At 28.4% G+C, this 21117-nt stretch overlaps 6 protein-coding genes across 7 annotated transcripts; 3 read left to right on the forward strand and 3 right to left on the reverse strand.

The window, feature by feature from the left end:
* Positions 1-2018: 2018 nt before the first annotated feature.
* LOC126843439 (succinyl-CoA:3-ketoacid-coenzyme A transferase, mitochondrial) lies at positions 2019-5626 on the reverse strand. Its single transcript, XM_050580986.1, has 10 exons — positions 5414-5626; positions 5236-5341; positions 4314-4543; positions 3934-4235; positions 3699-3867; positions 3512-3632; positions 3016-3235; positions 2877-2952; positions 2628-2798; positions 2019-2404 (listed from the first exon to the last, which is right to left on the reverse strand). The coding sequence occupies exons 1-10, from the start codon at positions 5480-5482 to the stop codon at positions 2267-2269; spliced, it is 1602 nt and encodes a 533-aa protein (XP_050436943.1). The 5' UTR covers positions 5483-5626; the 3' UTR covers positions 2019-2266.
* A 229-nt stretch (positions 5627-5855) lies between these two features.
* Positions 5856-8740, forward strand: LOC126842657 (adenylyltransferase and sulfurtransferase MOCS3). The gene is made up of 7 exons (XM_050579717.1): positions 5856-6345; positions 7078-7150; positions 7240-7453; positions 7512-7813; positions 7887-8116; positions 8178-8409; positions 8482-8740. Exons 1-7 carry the CDS (start codon positions 6220-6222, stop codon positions 8637-8639), a joined length of 1335 nt encoding a protein of 444 aa, XP_050435674.1. The 5' UTR covers positions 5856-6219; the 3' UTR covers positions 8640-8740.
* LOC126842658 (probable galactose-1-phosphate uridylyltransferase) lies at positions 8659-14883 on the reverse strand. Of its 2 annotated transcripts, XM_050579719.1 has the most exons (8): positions 14746-14883; positions 11719-11780; positions 10461-10630; positions 10179-10384; positions 9884-10112; positions 9569-9785; positions 9061-9166; positions 8659-8878 (listed from the first exon to the last, which is right to left on the reverse strand). In XM_050579719.1, the coding sequence occupies exons 2-8, from the start codon at positions 11735-11737 to the stop codon at positions 8773-8775; spliced, it is 1053 nt and encodes a 350-aa protein (XP_050435676.1). In that variant the 5' UTR covers positions 11738-11780; positions 14746-14883; the 3' UTR covers positions 8659-8772. The 2 variants fall into 2 exon arrangements, with proteins under 2 accessions (XP_050435676.1, XP_050435675.1); XM_050579718.1 differs by lacking the exon at positions 14746-14883 and having other exon boundaries at positions 11719-11858.
* On the reverse strand, positions 11908-14737 carry LOC126842656 (phosphatidylinositol 3-kinase catalytic subunit type 3). Its single transcript, XM_050579716.1, has one exon. It carries the CDS (start codon positions 14665-14667, stop codon positions 12040-12042), a length of 2628 nt encoding a protein of 875 aa, XP_050435673.1. The 5' UTR covers positions 14668-14737; the 3' UTR covers positions 11908-12039.
* A 956-nt stretch (positions 14884-15839) lies between the features above and the next one.
* On the forward strand, positions 15840-18245 carry LOC126842660 (glucose-induced degradation protein 8 homolog). The gene is made up of 4 exons (XM_050579720.1): positions 15840-16169; positions 16254-16450; positions 17519-17716; positions 17783-18245. The coding sequence occupies exons 1-4, from the start codon at positions 16049-16051 to the stop codon at positions 17957-17959; spliced, it is 693 nt and encodes a 230-aa protein (XP_050435677.1). The 5' UTR covers positions 15840-16048; the 3' UTR covers positions 17960-18245.
* A 1673-nt stretch (positions 18246-19918) lies between these two features.
* On the forward strand, positions 19919-20941 carry LOC126843231 (PEST proteolytic signal-containing nuclear protein-like). The gene is made up of 3 exons (XM_050580610.1): positions 19919-20248; positions 20312-20427; positions 20512-20941. Exons 1-3 carry the CDS (start codon positions 20206-20208, stop codon positions 20761-20763), a joined length of 411 nt encoding a protein of 136 aa, XP_050436567.1. The 5' UTR covers positions 19919-20205; the 3' UTR covers positions 20764-20941.
* Positions 20942-21117: the final 176 nt, after the last annotated feature.

Raw genomic sequence — 21117 nt, forward strand, 5'->3', positions numbered from 1 at the left:
TTACTGATTTAAATCGTGTCGACTTCCGTAATGTACAAGAACAAGTAAGGGCATTATTATTTTTAATATATTTTTATGGTTATCGATATAAATAACAGCTGAAGAGTTTATTTATCGGTTATAGATTTTTTTAGTTTTATTTTCTCAGGGTTTTTGAATGCTTTCACTAATTTATACAATTTTTGTATGAACAATTGTTTTTTGTTCATTTGCTATAGTGATGTCTTTTTTAAAATAAACAAAATTTTAATTAAAATAATATATTAATATACTAAATAATAACAGTTTGTGATAAAAAAAACCTAAAATATAAAAATATTTATTATTAGTTGAAAATGTTACAAATAAACTGATAGAGCTGTTGTCAAATGGGACATCTTTAACCTAACCTGGGTAGACCACTTTTAATCACTTTAAGCTATATTAGCCATATTTAGTCCAAACCGTTAAGATATAATATAATATATCCACACACGAGAGAAAACAACAATTCAACTACCACTTTAGGACTTAAATAATTGTTTTAATTACCTGGCTGATACCCTCATTAAAAAACACACATTTAGATATTTTTTCTTGCTTATTTCATTCATGAATATTTTGCAGCAAAACACATCAATGTATGTTTTTTATGTAAAAAAAACAAGCTTAGCTTTCAAAAAAAGATTATCAAAATTAATTGACCTCCATAAATTTGTGAACATTTAATTTTAAATATAAAAATATATTTTTCAGCCATTGTATTATTATTTTTTAAGTTTAAAAAAAATATTTCAAAAAGTTGTCAAACTTTACATAAAATATGTCAAAATCAAATCGGAATTTCTGTAAGAATTTATAGAATCAACAAATATTTAGAATAATAAAAACTTAAATTTATTCATATTTTTTTTTACAAATTATTGTTACTTCAAATATTCAAAGCAGCCCAAAAATGATATTCGATTTGATTTATATATATGTATACAAATTATTGGTTTCTCTTTATTTATAACAAGTTATTGTATCGTATTGATTGTTCATTTGCTATTGTGTTTTTAGGCTTCTTGGGTATGCCAATGCGACTCCGCTTTAGTCCAACAGTTGGAAGCCGATTTCAAACACACGCTTCAACAGCAGAATTCTTTAGAAGAATGGGCTACATGGTTAAAAAGTGTTGTGGACAATTGTTTAAAACCATATCGCGGGACGTCAAACTTCACGAAAGAAGCACGCCAATTTTTATTAAAATGGTCATTTTATAGGTAAAGCATTTGCATAATAGCATTTTTGTTAATAATTATTAATTATTTATCGTCGCAGTTCGATGGTTATACGCGATTTGACATTACGTTCAGCAGCCAGCTTTGGTTCGTTCCACCTGATTCGCTTGCTATATGACGAGTATATGTTTTATTTGATAGAACACGAAGTAGCGTTAGTTACGGGACAAACACCGATTGCAGTAATGGGATCAGGAGATGTAAGTCGAGGATATTTTTAATTTGCTTATTCACACTATTTCACTGCCTTCAAATGACAAGTTCATAAAGTCTGTCGCTGTCGTCAGTTGCAATCAAAATGAGTCCATTTTGAAGTGTCATTTGACAAGTAAAAAATATGAATCGAGCATTTTTTTCTCTCATTACAGAAATCCATTCCCACTGCAGTATTGATCGACTACGAGCCAACTTCTGAGTACACCAATTGTAATGGCAAACGTATGAAAATCAACTAGTCACTAGGCCGTATAAAATAATAATATTCGTTTGGGCACTTATTCACTATTTTTAACTATTATTATTATTATTATTGTTTATTTTTTTGCCGTTTTGTTGTCCTTGTGAGCACTGTTTATTTTTTAAACCTGATATTATTTATTTAAATATTTTACTCATTGTAAATGTTCTATTTTTTAATTTTTCAATAATTTGTGACCTTAACCATTTATGTGACCTTTTGTGCAATTATTGTTTTATTTTTTTTTTTAGACTTATTTTCTATTTTTAAGTCAAGTTTTTTAAAAGAAAAAATGTACATTGATTACATATTATTTATAATATTCTTAATTGATTTTCAAAGCCTGGAATAGCGTTTGTGATGAATTTTTTGTTTGTTTTTATTAATATTACGCTAAAATATTGTATTCTGAATTTGTGGTTAATTGTGTTTTTTAGTATTACATTTTTCAATATACATACACATAATCATACATTTAATGCAAATTGTACTTTTTTTTTATTTTTGAAAATATACTTGACACAGAAAACTTATATAAACTCTGCATTTACTTTGTCCTCATTGTTGTAAGGTCATCAGATTTTACAAATTCACAGCCTGTACTCTGGACTATATCGATTATTTCAACACCTTCTGCAATTTCGACTAGCGTCAATCCATTTTCCGGGTCTACATCAAAAACGCACTGAAATTTATAAAAATAATAAATAACAATAATGTAAATATGAAAAAAAAAAATTGAGAAATTTAACATTCACAGAACATTTTTATAAAACTAATTTTTTTTCTTTTTAAGATAAATCTAATTAATTTTGTTTAATCGATTAATTATAAAAAATGACAATGGGTCAAACAAAAATTTGCATTAAATGTTTATAAATGGTTACAATAATATAGAAAATATTTACTTTTTCTGTAATTATTCTGTTGACACATCGACTACCGGTCAGCGGAAGTACACAATTGGAAATAATTTTTGGTGAGCCGTCTTTGGCTGTATGCTCCATAGCCACAATGACCTTGGTATTGGGAGCCGAAACCAGATCCATCGCTCCTCCCATACCTTTTACTAATTTGCCCTAAAAAAAAAATTAATGCTTTAGACTGGGCATATACGTCTAACACGTCTGGTAAATTAATAACTACTTCATACTTACTGGTATTAACCAATTGGCTAAATCGCCGTATTGTGAAACTTCCATCGCGCCTAATACCGTTAAATCTAAATGACCCCTACACATAATAATTCATTAATTAAAACATCACCATTAAAGTGAGAGTAAAAATATAACATACCCTCTGACCATTGCAAAACTTTCTTCGCTGCTAAAGAAACTACCACCTGGTACAACGGTAATCGTCTCCTTTCCAGCATTGATTAAGTCTGGGTCAACTGATTTCTTTGATGATGGATGAGGGCCAAGACCTAATATACCATTTTCGCTGTGTAAAATCACCTTAACGCCTTCTGGAATATGACTGCTGGCCAACATCGGCATGCCTATTCCTAAATTGACTGATACGTTTGGCTAAGGATATTTATCAATATAATTAGATGTTTACAATATAGATACAACTTTGCAGCCATTTATATAATTATATTTAGACAAATTGCTGGGTAGTTTTGTAAGGCCATAAGCCGAAATAATGGTAGGAGGAAAAAATATTTTAACACAGTCCACCAGACTTTTTTCTCTTAAATTTCATACACGATGAAATAACAAAATCAAAGTTACGATTATTAAAAAATTACAAGTATAATTTTATACTATATTAATTGCAAAAAGGATACCATACATGCCGTTTTTGAATTCTAAAGCAACTCGTTTAACTATTCGCTCTCTCAATTGTGCAGCAGAAGAGCTTGCTAGCATCGAATCGCCGTCTGATGGTTTTTGGATTAGGACAGTTTTCTGAATTTTTAAAGCAAATTTGTTAATTACTAAAACAAAGTTAAAATATTATTCTAGTGTAAATACTTCGATTTTCTTAACGTAATCTTTGCCCAAAACTATTCTATCGACGTAAATGCCTGGGACGTGTACTTGGTCTGGATCAATACAGCCGGTATCGACAATTTCTTCAACTTCTACTATAGTGGTTTTAGCTGCAGCACACATGGCTGGATTAAAATTTCTGGCCGATTTGCTAAATAAAAAAAAATTATAAATATTATTCATGTGTATAAAAAATAATAATATCTATCATTATTACTTAAATATAAGATTTCCTTCGTGATCAGCTTTTTGAGCTTTAATGATTGCATAGTCTGCCGTTATGGCCCTTTCCATGACATATGGTTGTCCATCAAAAATTTGAACTTCACGACCGTCGCTAGCCAGTTCTACTTGCCCTTTTTTATTGCTTTTTTTATTTGTATCATTATCTTCTTCTTCGTTGTGCAATACATACTTCAAAGGTATGCCTCCATCCTGAACAAGTGTACCAACAGCCGTTGGTGTAAAAAAGGCTGGTATGCCAGCGCCGCCAGCTCGTATTCTTTCGGCTAATGTACCCTAAAAAATCAACAGAGAATAACTAATCTATTTTTTTAACCTGTAAAAGACAAACTACAAGTTATTTTTTTTACAAACTTGAGGAGTAAGTTCAACAGTCAATTCTCCATTTAGATATTGCTTTTCGAACTCGGCATTTTCGCCAACATACGAAGCAATAACCTTGGTAATTTTCTTTTGTTTCAGAAGTTTCCCTAAACCAAAGTTGTCGGTACCAGCATTGTTACTAATCACGGTCAAATTATTTATATCATTACGTTCCACCAGACCGTCGATTAGTTTTTCTGGTATACCACACAGTCCAAAACCTAATTAACGATGTATAGTTAGTAGATTCATTTAATTTATTAGTTAGTTGATAAATAAATTATTATACTATTATATAATACTAAAATATAAAAAAAAATATGGTGTAAATATTTCAAGATAATAATATAAAATTTAATATTATTTTTAATGAATAAATTTTTTTTTTATTTTCAAAGAAATGGCAAAAACAAAAGTTAAAATATTATAAGATTTAGGTTATAAATCAATTGATTCAATTAAATTAATATTTGACCTTTAAATTTATAAAAATAAGAAGAAAAAAAGCTTTTGACATTTGTTACATAAGATGTTAATTAGTAACTATAAAAAACAATTTTAAAAAAAGTCTATAAGCATAATATGCATATTATGTGGTAAATAATTAATACTTTTCTAAATTAATTGAATAGAAATACCTTATTTTATGAGGGTGAGGGTAATTTAAATATATATAATGTATAATTTATGTAGTAAAAATTATTATAAATAAATCAAAATATATATTTATAAATATATATTTTTTGTTAAACCTGTTGTGAGCTAAGGCAATTGATAATTAATACTTATTATTACATTTAATAACTAAAAACATAAATAAATGCAGTTTCACATACTAGAATTATTAAGATATAATACTCGTATTTTTTTTTTTTTAATTCAGAAAATATATTAATTATTATGTTAAACTAACCACCAAATAGAATAGAACTGCCGGGTTTGACATCTTCCAAAGCGTGTTCAACAGACGTGTACACTTTTTGTTTTTGTGATCGTACACTAATGCTGAAATTAGAATGCTAAAAAAAATAGTTAAGTCTTAAATACATATTTGGGATTCATATAGATTACTTCTGGGTTGTTTTATTTACCTGAATTACAATAATAGTATTTTTCGTAGATGGCCGTAAGTAGATATTTCTAGTTAACAAAGAAAACATTTTTAATAACAATTTTTTTTTTTAACTTAAGGGTTTAATCTTAATATTATGGCATTATATATAATATTTTATAGTATCCCAATCTGATGTTCAGACTTCGATCATTAGAGAATGAAAAAAATATATAATATTGTGTTTCAAACTTTTTTATACATTATGTATTATCTATATAAGATTAGATAACAATAATAAAATCAGATAAGCTTTAAACGTGTTATCAATTTATCGATGAAATGTTCGTCATGAAAAAATAAAAGATATGTCGGCAGCTTGTGATAATCACAAAATGGTTGTCGGTTTTATTGGCGGCCGTTCATTTCTAACGAGGGAAAACCGACTACCATATTGTAAAAATTCGTAACACAAGTTACTGACATACCTAGTTATTTTACCATGTATAATAACACTATAATGTGTTAAAACTTAAACCTAACCTTTGTGCTTGTATTTACCGGCTTTAGCCTTTAACTTTTTCAAGACCTTTTGGCTTTTATATTTACAACTACGTGAATTGATGGTACTTACTTTTTAATAATTTAATTAAGTTCATTAATTAAATTATTATTTGTTAAAATAATTACTCGGTAAATAATAATAGTGATACGTTTTTATTCAAATATAAAACATTGATAAACGATAATAGGTGTTCCGTGTTCTGACTTTTGTTACATAGCTCAATACTTCAATATTGTTATAGTTATCTTCAGTAATTTTGTAAAATAACAAATACATTAATAATGTCTGTATTCGAGGAAAATACCAATCCTACGAATAATTACAAAGACATACAGCAGTTGACTGCTGAAATTGAAGCCATAAAAGAAGAATTAATTTTGAAAACCGAACTTCTCAAAATGAAAAAGGTTAATATTTTAGCTTAACTATTATGCACGATTATAAAATAAGTTCCAAATGTTCTTTCGGTATCTCACAAAATTCATCAGAGTACATTAAATACACAAACAAATCAATTGTCGTAATATTTTTCTCGTAATTCAAGTATAAACACAACTTTACTAAGATATTTGGCTAAATATTAAATTAATTAAATATCTTAATTGGAATGGTGATAATTTTTCTTGCTTACAAAATGTTATATTTTTATAATAATTTATTGTAATAGGAATTTTAACCTCAGCCATACCTATCCAAAAAAAATGGGGTTGGCCATATATTTAATTTGGCTGTTTATATTTTTAAAGAATTTTATTTCATCTACTTAATAGTACCTTACAAAACCAGCTTGAGCAATTGGATTTGTTTTACTCTGACCAGCTCTGAAGAACCCTCTATAAATACATTCAGCTAATGGAATTGATAAAATTATTATTTTTATTATGACTTTTTACTTTGTCATAGAATAATTCATAGCAAAGCTGAAAAACCCTTTTCACAAACTTTGTAAGAAATATTTCTGTGCGAAAGGGTTGTACTGTTTATAATAAGACAATTCTTAATTTATTTTCATCATATCTTTGGAAAAATGGTTTTATAATAGATAATTGTAATATGTCAAAAAGGCCAAAAAAATCTAGAATTTAATATTTTTCATTACATACTAATTTGAAGAATAAAATACATATTATTACTTTTAGAAACAATTCTTAGCTCCATCTGAAATAAGTCGGTATAGTCGTCAAATGATTCTCCCTGAAATCGGTATTGAAGGTAAATAAGAACTTTACAACTGTTGTATTTGGTTTTTTTTATTTATTAAAATATATTGTAACAGTTAATTTTCTTTTTATAAATTTCAGGACAAAAGAAATTAAAAGCTTCAAGTGTATTAATTGTTGGTGTCGGTGGGCTTGGATGTCCGTCGTCAATGTATTTGACCAGTGCTGGTGTAGGTACAATCGGATTGGTTGATTATGATATTGTGGAAATAAACAATTTACACCGACAATTGCTACATGCCGAAGCAAATTGTGGCATGAGGAAAGTTGAATCCGGAAAACTGTCATTGGAACGGTAAGTATTAATTAATTAAAAAAACGTTTCCCATATTAATAAAAAAAATTTTTTTTAGTATAAACCAAAATGTCAACATTGTCACTCATGATGTACAATTGGACGGTCATAATTCAATTGAAATTTTCCAACACTATGACGTAATTATAGATGCCAGTGACAATCTAGTAACGAGGTACATAGTTAATGACACATGTGTAAAAACTGGTAAACCTTTAGTTTCCGGGTCCGCTATTCAATGCGATGGACAATTGGCTGTTTACAACTATAAGGGATCAGTGTGCTTCAGGTGTCTACACCCTAAACCACAACCACCAGAGACAGTCGGTAACTGTTCTTCAGCAGGAGTATTAGGTCCAGGTTAGAGGAAATATACTGAATTTCTGTTTGTTATTATTTGATTATATTTATACAATAATTATTATGTCAACAGTTCCGGGCGTTATTGGTGTACTGCAAGCAATGGAAGCTATAAAAATAATTACTGATCATCCCAACGTTTTGTATAATAATTTAGTTGTTTACGATGGAGGCGATTGTGATTTTAAGAAAATCAAATTAGCTAACAGTAAACGGAAAGGATGCATTTGCACAAAGCAGCCCGAAGAGATATCGATCGACACAGACTATGAATTATTTTGTGGATCAAAGGCAAACGATAAGGTAATGAAATTATTAATTACAACAAATTAAATCAAGTAATAATTCATCTTCTAATTTTCAGGTTAAAAGCATTAATCTACTTCAAGAAAATGAACGTTTAACAGTGTTGGACTTACAAAAATATGTATCAGAGAACGAGCCGATATTAGTAATAGACGTTCGTAAGAAAGTAGAATATGACATGTGTCATTTACCGTTTTCAATAAATATTCCATTAGATGATTTAAAAACTGAACAATCACATTCTCAGTTAATCGAGAAAATTAACTTGAGTTACACTAAAATACCAAGTTGTAAGAAACGATTAAAAAGTAATAATGGATTAACTTTTGTTTATATTAACCACCATCTTATTTTTGTTGTAGTAATAACAGTTTGTCGCCGAGGTAATGATTCACAAAGAGCCGTGATGGAATTGAAAAAAAAGTCTATTTTAAAAAATAAAGTCAACTGGATAAAAGATGTCATCGGTGGACTTCACGAATGGAGTAAACAAATAAATACTAATTTTCCAATATACTGAAAGTAAAAAAAATTAGTGATTATTATATGATTGTATTATATTTGTATGTATAACTTTCTAAAATAAATATTTTATTCCCCAACAAAAATTTTAATATAATGTAAAATTAAAAAATATTTATTTATTAAATATATTATTTTTTAGTTGAAACTAAATAATGAATTTCCGATTGTTCTCGAAGTCTTTCAGCTGCTTGTTCAGGTGTTAAGTCTCGTTGGCATTGCGCTAATAATTCAAATCTAATAAAACAATAAGACGATTTAAAAATATTAATTATAATAATATTAATATAATTTATTATATTAATATTAATTTATTTAAAAAGTAATTTGAAGTTATAATTATTCAAAAGTCAATATTCCAACATATATTCTGAAACATTATTATATTTAAGTATTTGAAGTAGGACTGTTCTAATTACCCAGAAATAAATTTTTTGACTGTAGCCGAGCGCAACAGTGGTGGTAAATAAATACCGTGAAACACCCAGTGATCGTAACCATCCCAGTTGGATCCAGTAGGAGCTCCTATGTATAATATATAATGATTATAAGTATAAAGTATAAATATATTTTATGCCAGAAGTCTGGATAAAATTTATATTTTGCTATTAATGTCTTACTGTTATTTTTTTTTAAATATAATATGTTTTTCTGTAATTGGACAATGGTTTTACGTAGGTATTAAAGGGTTATAATAAAAATTTGTTGGCAATTAATTTTTTTGGAACATTGTTTGGAATAAAAAAAATTTGTTAGTTCCAAAGATATAACTCGATCAAAATAGTGTTTGATGTAATTATTTGTTCATAAGTTTTTAGTGTAAAATTGTTTTATTTTATTAAGATATTAAAATGTTATTTTTCCCGGAACTTTGTTCGAATCCTTGTTTTATACAATTGAAATAATAACAAAGAATTTATTTTTTACCATGCCAGCCCATTGAATAAGGGAATGATGTTTTAAACATATTATCGTATTTGGTTGTTATAATTTTCATAACCAAAGCTAGATCGGTCTTTTCCTCTTCGGTAATATCATTCATTCTCTTAATCCATCTCTTCGGTAACACCATTGTCTCGTACGGCCAAATCGCCCAAAAAGGTACCAACACGACCCAACTTAAGTTTTCGACAACAACTCTGACCTTTTTATAAAACAATAAACATTATGAGTTATTACTATTCTTATTGTTGTATTACACACTATCTCATTTATGTGTAATATAATTCAAAAACCATCTACTTTAGCTTTTAATTCTCGTTCGACATAATCCAGCAGCATTGGACGGCCATACTTGTTATAGTAATCTCTTTGATTGATGTCTTTGATCCGAGGTTCATTTGGTAAAAACGAACAAGACCATATTTGACAATGTGGATGATGATTGGAACAACCCATCATGGTACCTTTATTTTCAAAAATTTGCACCCACGTATATTTTTGTCCTAATTCTTCTAACTGCTCTATCCAACTTAACAAATAACTCTAGGTTAAAATAAATATAATTTTATGTTACTCTGTTCTCTTTTGATAGCACCTTTTAATTACGGTTTTTATTTCGTCCACAGACATTAATGCAATTGTTATATTAGATTTCGGATGAAAACACATAACGCGACACGTGCCTTGAACCCCTTCAATGCGAAACAATGGATCATCACTTGTAGGAGGTAAAGGCGTGTCTTCTAATAAAGCAGGGAAGTCGTTTTTGAATACATACGTGGATGTGTAAAATGGATTTTTCTTTGGGAATAAGTAAAAATGATAGACAATTATAATATATTATATAATGTTTATTTTGTCTTCAAAGAGTTCTTACTTCGCCGCTACTTCTGACCACTCCGGGACAAAGTGGATTAGTAGGATCGAATTCTGGTCCCATATCGTTGTTCACAGTCTCCGTTTGACCGTCCCATGGTCTTTTCATACGATGCGGTGAAACCAATACCCATTCACCTTTCAGCGGATTGTATCGCTTATGTGGATGTTCTGAAGTAAAATAATATATTTGGAATATATGTCAAAAAATTAATTTAAGGACCAATTTTCTAACAAGTTGAGCAAAAACAACCTAACCATTTTTTTTTTTTTATTAGCTACACTATTTAAGTAATTTAAATTATATTTTTTTGAGTGTGCACGATTTTAAAATAATATGACCATTTTCATTTTCATTTTTGTTTTTAATTTAAATTTTGCATAAATTATTTCTCATTTAAATGTAATGCCAGATGCAAGAAACAATACTATGTTAAGTGGTGTTTATTTAAAAATACATCATCATATTTTGCAATGAATCAACCATAATATATAGGTAGAAACTTATTTATTTTGTATATTATTTGATGTTTTGTATGGTACTGTTTATTATTATCTACACGTTAAATACGAGTAGATAATATAGTTTACTGTATTTACATTACTGTTTATATATTTTTCTCATTTTATTATGCCCAATTCAAGGATTTATTAAAACAGAAGTACCAAATACATGTTTATCTATCAAGTGCTCAATATAAGATTAATTCAAGGTATAGAACAGTACTTATGTTGTAGTTCATAAACAAAAATAGTTAAATTTAAATTTGTTTTACTAAACATGTGCTTAAAAAAAAGTAATTGGGGGTTGAATTTTTAAAATTGAGTCATTAAAAAAAACTAAATAAATACGGTCAGAAATAATAATTTTTAAAACTATATGATTGTTTATTTCTACAAGTTTGATACAAATATTTGGAAAAAATTAATTACTAAAAAATATACACATTTTTAAACAAAAATTAAAAAATAATTTTTCTCTGTATATTATAGGAGTATTATAGATAGGTACCATAATGTCCTAATAATCCTGTAGTTAACTTCCGAGGTTCGTTCTATAGGTTATCTATTAACAATTTTCGTGCCCCGACTATGATAAAAGTAAATTTAAAAAAGATGTTTTTACTCAATCTATTTATAAATTTTTTTTAAAAATAATTCTGTTATGTTCTGTAAAGTTTTTTAAATCTATTATTTTGCATACTCGCTCACCAACTAATAGAATTATTTACGTTTAAATTTGACTTAATAATAATTACCGGAAGCTATAAACTGCATTATATGTGTCTTCGAATATGGTGTCTATACTGTACAGTGTACACTACAATAAAAACAATTAAAATAGTAATATATGCACAAGTTTTGCTATTAATGATGATAAATGCATATGAATGTGGTGTATCTGTTGTAGTAAGCTGTGTGTCACTCAGTCTTAAATAATAGTTTATTTTCAATAGATAAGATAAAAAAAGGCAATTATCAAACATAAATAAAATATTTGTAATAACAATAAAATACATAAATTCTACAATACAAGATTTTTTTTAACAATTGATAGATAATGAATAATTTGAAGTTGTTTATTTCCGCCAATATTGAGCGAATTTGTGCAACTGTTCGACAAGTACTGCCATCACAGCTGTGACTGATACGTCTAATAAATTTTGGAAATAGTGAACAGCTTCTTCATCTCCTAAATCCAATCTAAACTTGTCTTGAACTTTATTAACAGTCTTATCCGGTTCCAATGCAATATCCGGGACACTGGCGTCTACCATTAATGAAAAAAGATTTAGTATGAGATTAGCATGACGTCTTAAATGCAGAAAAGCGGTGTAGCATAGTTTCCTGAACTCGTGGTAATATTCACTGTTTACACCGCCCATTGCTTCTACCATTTCTTTACTCAGTTTCATCGGAGGTGGTAGAGGTTTAGGATCTCGGCCTAATATATATCCAAAATCTATATGAAATAGTTTTCCAGTCGAAGTCAATAATAAGTTATCGAAATGTCGATCACCAACACCAAGCAAATATGTGATTACACAATAACCAGCGCAACTTTTAATGTAGTTTTCCATTATGTCGACAGATATGCCGAACGGAGCATTTTCGTTCGGATGGTTTTTTCGGAAATAATTTTGAATTGACCCTTCGGTTGCCAAAATTTCAGCAACCGGTAGCGAGTTCACAAATTGTACAAAACCGTGTCGGGCACTTGTCGCCAACACTCTGTACGGAGTAAGTTTTAAATCTAAATTTTCACTTCTCAACAGTTTATCCATAAGAGTAATAATCTGTAGGATAAGTTGATCTTGACGTAAATCATCTCCATGCTTGAAAATAGCAACGTATTCCCTATTGTCTTGCACTTTAAACGTAAGCCTGGAAGGCATTAAAGCAGATTTGAAGAGTACTGCTTTTTCTGGAATTATCCCCGTGATAAGTATACTGGGATCCAGTGGCAATGGTAGAGGATCAAAAGAAATAAAACTAAATTTTGTATCTGTTTCAGCCAGTAGTGCTTGGAGTTTATCGATTTTTTTCTTTCTGTTGCCACTCTCTCTAGCTACTGTCTTGACAATTCTCACCAGTCGATCAATAAAATTCTGTTGTCTGGTCAAATTTGCATGTATTTTTTGACACTCCATACTACCGTTGTATAATGTCATTAAAAACGTTTTCATAACGCTTAAATACATATTGCGTACTCGGATATCTTGTTTGATTGTCAAATCTTGATCTTCGCACTCAATCATCAAATACCAGTAGAAGTAATTTGCCAAACTGAAATTCTTACTAGCTCTATGAATAAGAAAACGTGCTAAATCCATGTCTTCTGGCTTGCACATTTCAAAATAATTAATAGTACATTGTGTATTGCTTTCTGTACTATCTTTTAGACTTAAGCCAGACACGGACTCAGTCAAACTGTCGGTAACTGGATATTTGTCTTCCATAAGTTTTAAGCTGTTCGATATGTGTTCAAAGTTTTCATACTTGAGTGCCTGTACCAACTGTAGTAAATATAAAAGTAAGTCTTCGTCGGTAGCCTGTTGTAACCGTTCCACAGCGTATTTTCTAACTGACAGATGTTTGAAGGCTGGACTTAACAAACGTAATGAATCATCCACGTCCATTGGAGCCCATTGATGCATCATATCCAATGCTTGCATAGCTTCTCCGTGTAGTTTCCAATTAACACATTCTAAAAATTTCGTAAGTGCTTTTTTCTGATTGCACAAATAAAACCGATACTTCCAAATAAGATCTTGCTCTTCAGTTGTTAATGTTTTAGTTGGGGGATAACCGACAATTGTATTTAGCACATCCCGAACGGTTGCAGTCGGTTTGGCATCCTTATCTGAAATACCACTTCTCAAGCTTCTAGCCAGTTTATGATGTTTACTTTCCACTAGATTTTCTTGCATGACTTCTGCATCGGGCACCGTGACTATGTCTGGATTAACTCTGAATGGGTATATTTCATCACCGTCTTGTTCATAATGTACAACACTATATACAACACCATTGGACACAATTTCTGGAAATTCTATCATTAGATAAGGATAATTCGAAGTTTTCTTTTCTTTTTCATTGATTAACTCTATCTCACGAAATGTTAATCTGTCCAACCAGTCGACTTCAGGCATGTTACCATTACGATGTTGTTTAGCTAATTTTGCTAAACACTGCATACGGTTAGTATCTGATAAACATTTACCCGGTGTAACCGATATATTGCCATCCCCTTCTCTGTCAGGCCATACTCTGAGATCGATCATACCTTGACGAAACACACCGTGCTTTCCAAATAGTGAAATAGATGTGCCACCTACAGCTGTCATTGTATTTGGTCCAGCACAGTCATAAACGGTCAAGGTTAGAAGTGCATTTCTGGGAAGATCGCTAAATTGAATCGGTAGAATGACCCATTCGTTCCAACTCCATCGATTGGTGAAATGTTTGTAGGATGTGAATACTGGTAGACTTAACGGCTTGTTATCACTGTACACTTGGCAATAAACTATGAGATCAGATATTGGTTTTTGATAAAGACCGCTAAATTTCTTCATGGGATCATTGAGTATTTTCTCATAATCGATTTTATGTTTGATACCTTCAAGGGTACCAATTTTTATTTGAACATTTGTCTCTAAAGAACAACTATAGACATAGTTGAAAGTGTTACTTAGATTATTACTCATTTTTTTTTTTTTTTAATGGAATCAACAAATCATTAGATATTTATATAAATATTAGATATTATGTTTTAAATAACTTACATTATTAATTAAACCAATTTTCTGAATTATCAAAACTCTTGAGTAAATAACGCAGAATGCAGTTGTAAATCTAAATGGAAATTTAAACACAACTTGTTTGTACTAATATGTATTTAAGTTTTATGATTTGGAGATATAATAATATTAGTATTATAGTGAAATAGCTGTTAACAGTTATCATAAGTAGTTGATAAACATCATAGCCATGATTAAAATTTTTTTATTTTTATGTTTTTTTTTATTGATAAATTTTGACACAAAATGATTGCATTAAAATAAAATTAGGTTTTTGCATAATATTACTTCCAAAGTAAGTCCTAGTGGCAAATCTGACCACCATCGTTTTTACATTTTAGAGTCAAAAATTACATTAAGTCAAAAAGGGTAAAATTAATTTGTTTATTTAATTTATGTATTCATCTAGCAATTAAGACATTTTAAACGCAATAAAAAAAACTGAATAAAATAAAAAAGATTACAATTATAGACACACAGAGAACCGTAGATAGACCAGTTATTATGCAATGTATTTTGTACAACTATGTTCATGCCATTTACATGTACCTACACAGTACATTTAATATTCTGTAGCTATTAGGTTTACGAGGAAGAAAACTAATAAATTCAATATGACTTTTGTCCTCGGGAAAAATTTGGCAGAATTATAGGGGGACTGGTTTTTAATATTTTAAACTATTGCACTATAATGCTATTAGTATACTTGTGTACATTAGTTGAAAATTGAAATATATTATATTTTCTACAGAGACCAAAAACCTATTTTTAAGTATTAGAGTATTATGCCAAATTAATAGATATTTGCTGCTCTAATTCGACTTTTAGTTTAAAATTAATTATTTTTGTATCAAATCACAAATGAAGTTTAAATCGTGGTAATAATACCGCGAAGGAAAATTGCCTAGCTTGGAAAAAGAAGTTTTCATCCAATTATTTCAAAGATGACCATAGCTACCAAGTACGAGGTAAGCGGTATCATGATCCTTGACTGTATAGATATAATTTCTGCTACCATATGATTACTCTTGATAACATTATTATCCTATGTGTACGATTAAAAAATTGTAATCTGTAAACTGTAATAATATCTTTTTTCAATTTTCATTTCAGTTGGCTGTTGGCACTTGACGGTTCTTTCGTGACTTACACAATTGCAGCGTATATTATATAATTTTTTTCTTTTATAAAACCGTATTCCTAAGTTACTACTTAGTAAACTGCATAGCATTTTTACTGTGCATTGTTTTATCTTAGTCAAAGTTTCACACAGTTGAGGTAATTCACCATGAGTTATTCTCCATCCAGTCAGAACAACGTTACCAAGCCGGATTGGTTAAGTCGTATTGAGAATATGAAAGTCAATCGTAAAGATATGAACAAACTAATCATGAACTATTTAGTGTCTGGTTTGTACAATAGTCCACCGTTTACATTGAATATACCAAAGCGCTAATTTTAATATTTATTTAAATTCTATTTATACTTTTCAGAAGGGTTCAAAGAAGCAGCAGAGAAATTTGAACAAGAAGCTGGTATTAGCTCTCCACTGAAGTTAAATACGCTGGGTAACAGAATCAAAGTGATCGATGCCGTTCAATCTGGTAAAATGCAAGAAGCAATTACGCTTATCAATCAGTTATATCCCGGACTTTTGGATGATGACCGTGGTCTATATTTTCATTTACAGGTAATATTAAAAATTTGCTATTGAAATGTAATGTAATAAATAGGAATGAAGTAAGGATGTACAATGTGTTACAATTAAGCTTTTCTTTAAGGGACGGCTGAGGAGAATTGCTATAGCATAGGTTTGGTGAGGGATAATGAGGTGTAGGAGAGGGAAATATCAATACTGTCTTTGATAACAAATAATATTTTGGTTTACTTTAAAAATCTTGGTTTATTCTTACTCTAAATAGGCACTCTCAAAAAAGTAGTCCACCTATTTTCCACCTTTTTTTTTATTTTTCCTTAAAAAAAAAAGTTTGACTGTAACATTTACTTTATTCAATATTGAATCTTATTAATATTGATTCTAAATAATAATTAACAAAAAATATTAAAGAATGACAAACTATTAGTATTTTTTAACACAAAAATCATAAATATTGAATAGGTGGAAATACTTTTGAAACATTACCTAATCAGCAATAATTCACATTATTCTCTGTATAGGTTTCATAGCCGATAGTAATTTTCAAAAATGTGTAAGCAACTGCTAAATATAAAAATTCAGAGAAATTTTGATCATTAGAAATAAATGAGTCATTGAAAATAATAAAATCACAAAATAACTGAAGTAATTTCCCAAAGACTGTATTTTTTTCATAAATATTAAAGACATTTTTATTTAAATATTTCTATTTTAATTGGAGAACATAGTTGATAAGGTTTTTTTACTTTATTATATGTTAGATATAAATCAAAACAAAAAACATTTCATAATTTCTTTTATACTTTGATTTTTTAAAACATTATTTGTCATACTTTACTATAAATAATGAACTTGTTCCATATTAATAAAACTTTCTAAAATTTTTGGATAAATAAAGTATATGTTGGTAAATTTCGAATTTTTGTTTCAAGTTCTGTGCTATAAAGTAGATTTAGCCTTGAACCCTTCATAGTTTCTATTATATATATATATTTCTATTGTTTTTTTCCAAATACCATTTATTTTTATTTATTAAAAATATTAATTTAATATTTCCCATGATATCCAACTAATGTTTTGTCTGTGTAATTTCTTTCTCAGCAACTACATCTTATTGAATTAATCAAAGAAGGAAACATTGAAGAAGCATTAGTATTTGCTCAGGCTAAACTATCGGAGGTCGGAGAAGGTAACCCTGCAATACTGACCGAATTGGAAAGAACTCTGGCTCTATTAGCATTTGAAGAACCCCAAACTAGTCCTTTTGCCGACCTTCTTCAAATTACACATCGTCAAAAAGTAAGTAATTTAATAAGCTTAAAAAAATCAAACACTCAAATATATGTAAATACCTTATTTTTTCAGGTATCTAGCGAGCTAAATTCTGCTATTTTAAGATTTCATAACCAGCCAATAATTACACCCAAGCTGTACAATTTGATGAAATTGATAATGTGGGCTCAAGATGAATTAGATAGAAAGAAAGTTAAATTTCCTCACATGACCGACTTTGGGTCAGCCACTTTAGAACCTCCTAAATGACGCTCTGCCGATGAGTACGACGATATGTGTTGTGACTCTTTTTGGCTGTCTGACAATAAGGATTGAAGTTGGAGTGTACGCTTTTTTTTAAGAGGATATGTATTATAAAAAAATGGACTACATTTTTTAATTCATTTAATTTATATTATATATAAGATTAATAAAGTATTTAACTAATTTTTTAAGACAAGGATTATAAGATCTACAAAAATATGTAAATTAGGCTTTAAAATGTACACATTTAATCGTTAAAAACTGTGTGAAATTGTATCACATCATTTTATTCATTAGTCAATTTACTAAAATAAATGTATAGACATTTTACCAAAGACTATATTATTATTATACTAATCTCATAATTTGTTTATAATATTTTTTACGTAATATTCACACAAATAGTCATGTTTTTCATTTAAATTTCATCGAAATTAAATTGTATCATATCAAAATAACATTAAAGCTATATTTGTAGTTAAGCGATTTTGTTAGACTTATCTCAATAAGATAAAAAGTTTAACAAAATTGTATAAATGATTTTTTTTTCAAATGTATACAATTTTGTCATTTGATAAAATTTTTAAAAATGTTATTTTGTAAAATCTCTTTTAATCTACAAAAAGTTGGATTTCTCTCTTTTAAGCTTAACAAAATTACAAATCCCTTTAAGAGATAATTTTTTTTTATTTCTTCAAAATTATACAAACATATTAAACTATTAGTCAACTTATACAATTTAGAAAAATTAGAAAGATTTTGGAATTCAAAATTATTTAAAAAATATAAAACAAAAAAATATATTTATATTTTTCGAAAAAAAGTGTAAACATAAATAATTACTTTTATTAAGTGTTTACACTTTATTAACTTAATAGATTGAAATTATCTATTTTTGAGAATCAATCGTAATTATGTACATACTTATTTTATTGCCAACCACAGGTAAAATATATGAATATTTTTTACTTGGATTTAAAACTGAAAGGTAGACACACTTTTTTCTAGTTTTTTTTTACGAAGCAGAAATTATTATCAAATTTCTTATGTGTAGATAACTGGACTTTTTACCTAACGCGAAAAATATTTTTACGTAACAGCTGTTTATATAAAAAATTTAAATTCCAAGTAGAACCCAGTTGTTATCTTTAAAATATATTCTTACTTGTAGGAAAACTAAAAAAATGTTAGTACTAATAATTTGGTTTGCTTATTATTAATATATAACTGTTAACTATACTTATACATTAGAGTAGGTACCTAAAATTAAGTTAATAAAGTGGATCTATATGTATTTATTGCAAATATCTAAAAAAAAACTGTAACTATAAGTTGTAAAAAAATTATTAAATAATATGGTTTTTGTGTGTATTTTGATTTGTGTCCACTCAAAAAAAATCGTTTACGCGTTTGAACTCTACAATCTTATTCTCAATTGGTTGTTAAGATTTTCGACTTTTTTTTTTGTCATTGATAGATTCTAATCCATTGATTGAAGAATATAGTTTTTATACAAATTAGCTATTTGTAATTAAAATTCAAAACGTGCATTTGAGTTTTTTAAAATCGTATTTTTCAAAAACTATTTTATCAATCGATATTTGATTTGGCATTATCTCATACAACTGATATAAGTCTATACATAATATGCGCATCAGATTAAAACTATATTTTTTAAAAATAATTTTTTGCCGCTACTTTTCCTCATAAAAATCGTGTGTATACGTCTAATTTTTAAAATTTTTAAAAAATTATATTTTGTTTTAATTTTTTTAATATAACTACTCTTCTAGTTAAAAAAAATATAAACAAGTACGAAAAGTAGTTCTAAGATTTGTAAATCGAGGTCCCCATTAAAGAATAAAAAAGAAAAAAATCGTTTTATTACCGCAATATAGCACATATGTATGGAAAATAGTAAAAACTAATAAAAAAAAAATTCTATTATCAGTTTAGTACATTTTGTCGTGACCGATAACTTGTGATAACGTAAAATAGCAACAACAAAATTTAAAATGTTTGCAAATTGAAAATATTGAATTAGAGCTTTGACGGCTTGAGTTTTCAGATTAACATTACTTTTTAAAACAGTACATTGTCATTTATTGATTCATCTTACACCGAGTGTAGTTTTTTATATCACGTTTTGGATCTCTGCGACTTCTTTGTGTAGCTTTTCAACTAGAATAACATTCAGCTAATGTGTGTGTGAATTACATTTTTTTGAATTATAGGCTATCCGCTATTGGAAAATGTCAAAAAGACAATCTTCAGAGTTTGACGATTCTTCTAAAGGTATTTTTTTAAAAATAGTTTTCGTTTATTTTTCTTATATATTAATATTAATATTTTTATTAGATAGCAATGACACAGACAAGCCACAACAAGACAAAAAACAAAAATTGGCTTTTGGCATGAAAAAAACGCCACTTGTTAAACCTGGTATTAAAATTAAGCTGAACACTCCATCAACAGTAATTGATTTTCTTTCGGATTTATTCTTAGTTGTTCGTAGGAAAATATAATTTTGATATTGTACGTATAGGTTTTTTTTTTAGAAAGAACCTCCAAAATTGCCTAAACCAGCATCAAAGTCCGTGGCGGCTGTATTTGGAGACTTAAGCGATGACGAACCTGAAGAAATGCCTAAAGAGGCAAGAATGCGTATGAGGAATATTGGCAGAGATACACCTACGTCGGCCGGACCCAATTCGTTTGGCAAAACCAAACATGGTTTCTGTAATACGGGTAAACTTATGGAAAAATCGCTCAAAGAGGCTACTAAAGCGTTGGTGGATGAAAAAAAATAATTTGTAGGTTATTTGTAATTAAATATAATTTAATAATATAAAAAAAAAATGTTCACAACAATATATGATGTGTATATTGCATTTTCTTCACACAATTTAATTTTAAAATTCAACATAAATCTATGACCATGACTATGTATTTTTAAATTAATAAACTCTATTTATTAATATACCAAAATCTGTTAAGTTTTTATTTGACCTAATAGCCTTACTACTATACTCTTAATGTGGCACTTGTAAGGTACTAATTAAAAAGAATTTTAATTATATTATAAGCTTATCTAGATTTTTTCAAATTGTTTACGGTTTATATTGTTTTATTAATTTAACTTTTCAATTATGTTTTTTCTTTAA

The sequence above is a fragment of the Adelges cooleyi genome, unplaced genomic scaffold (genome assembly GCF_023614345.1).
Source record: "Adelges cooleyi isolate 19-005CV unplaced genomic scaffold, UGA_ACOO_1.1 ACOO_flye_CR_arks_rails_tigmint_CR_PRNA_574, whole genome shotgun sequence".
Taxonomy (NCBI): Eukaryota; Metazoa; Arthropoda; class Insecta; order Hemiptera; family Adelgidae; genus Adelges; species Adelges cooleyi.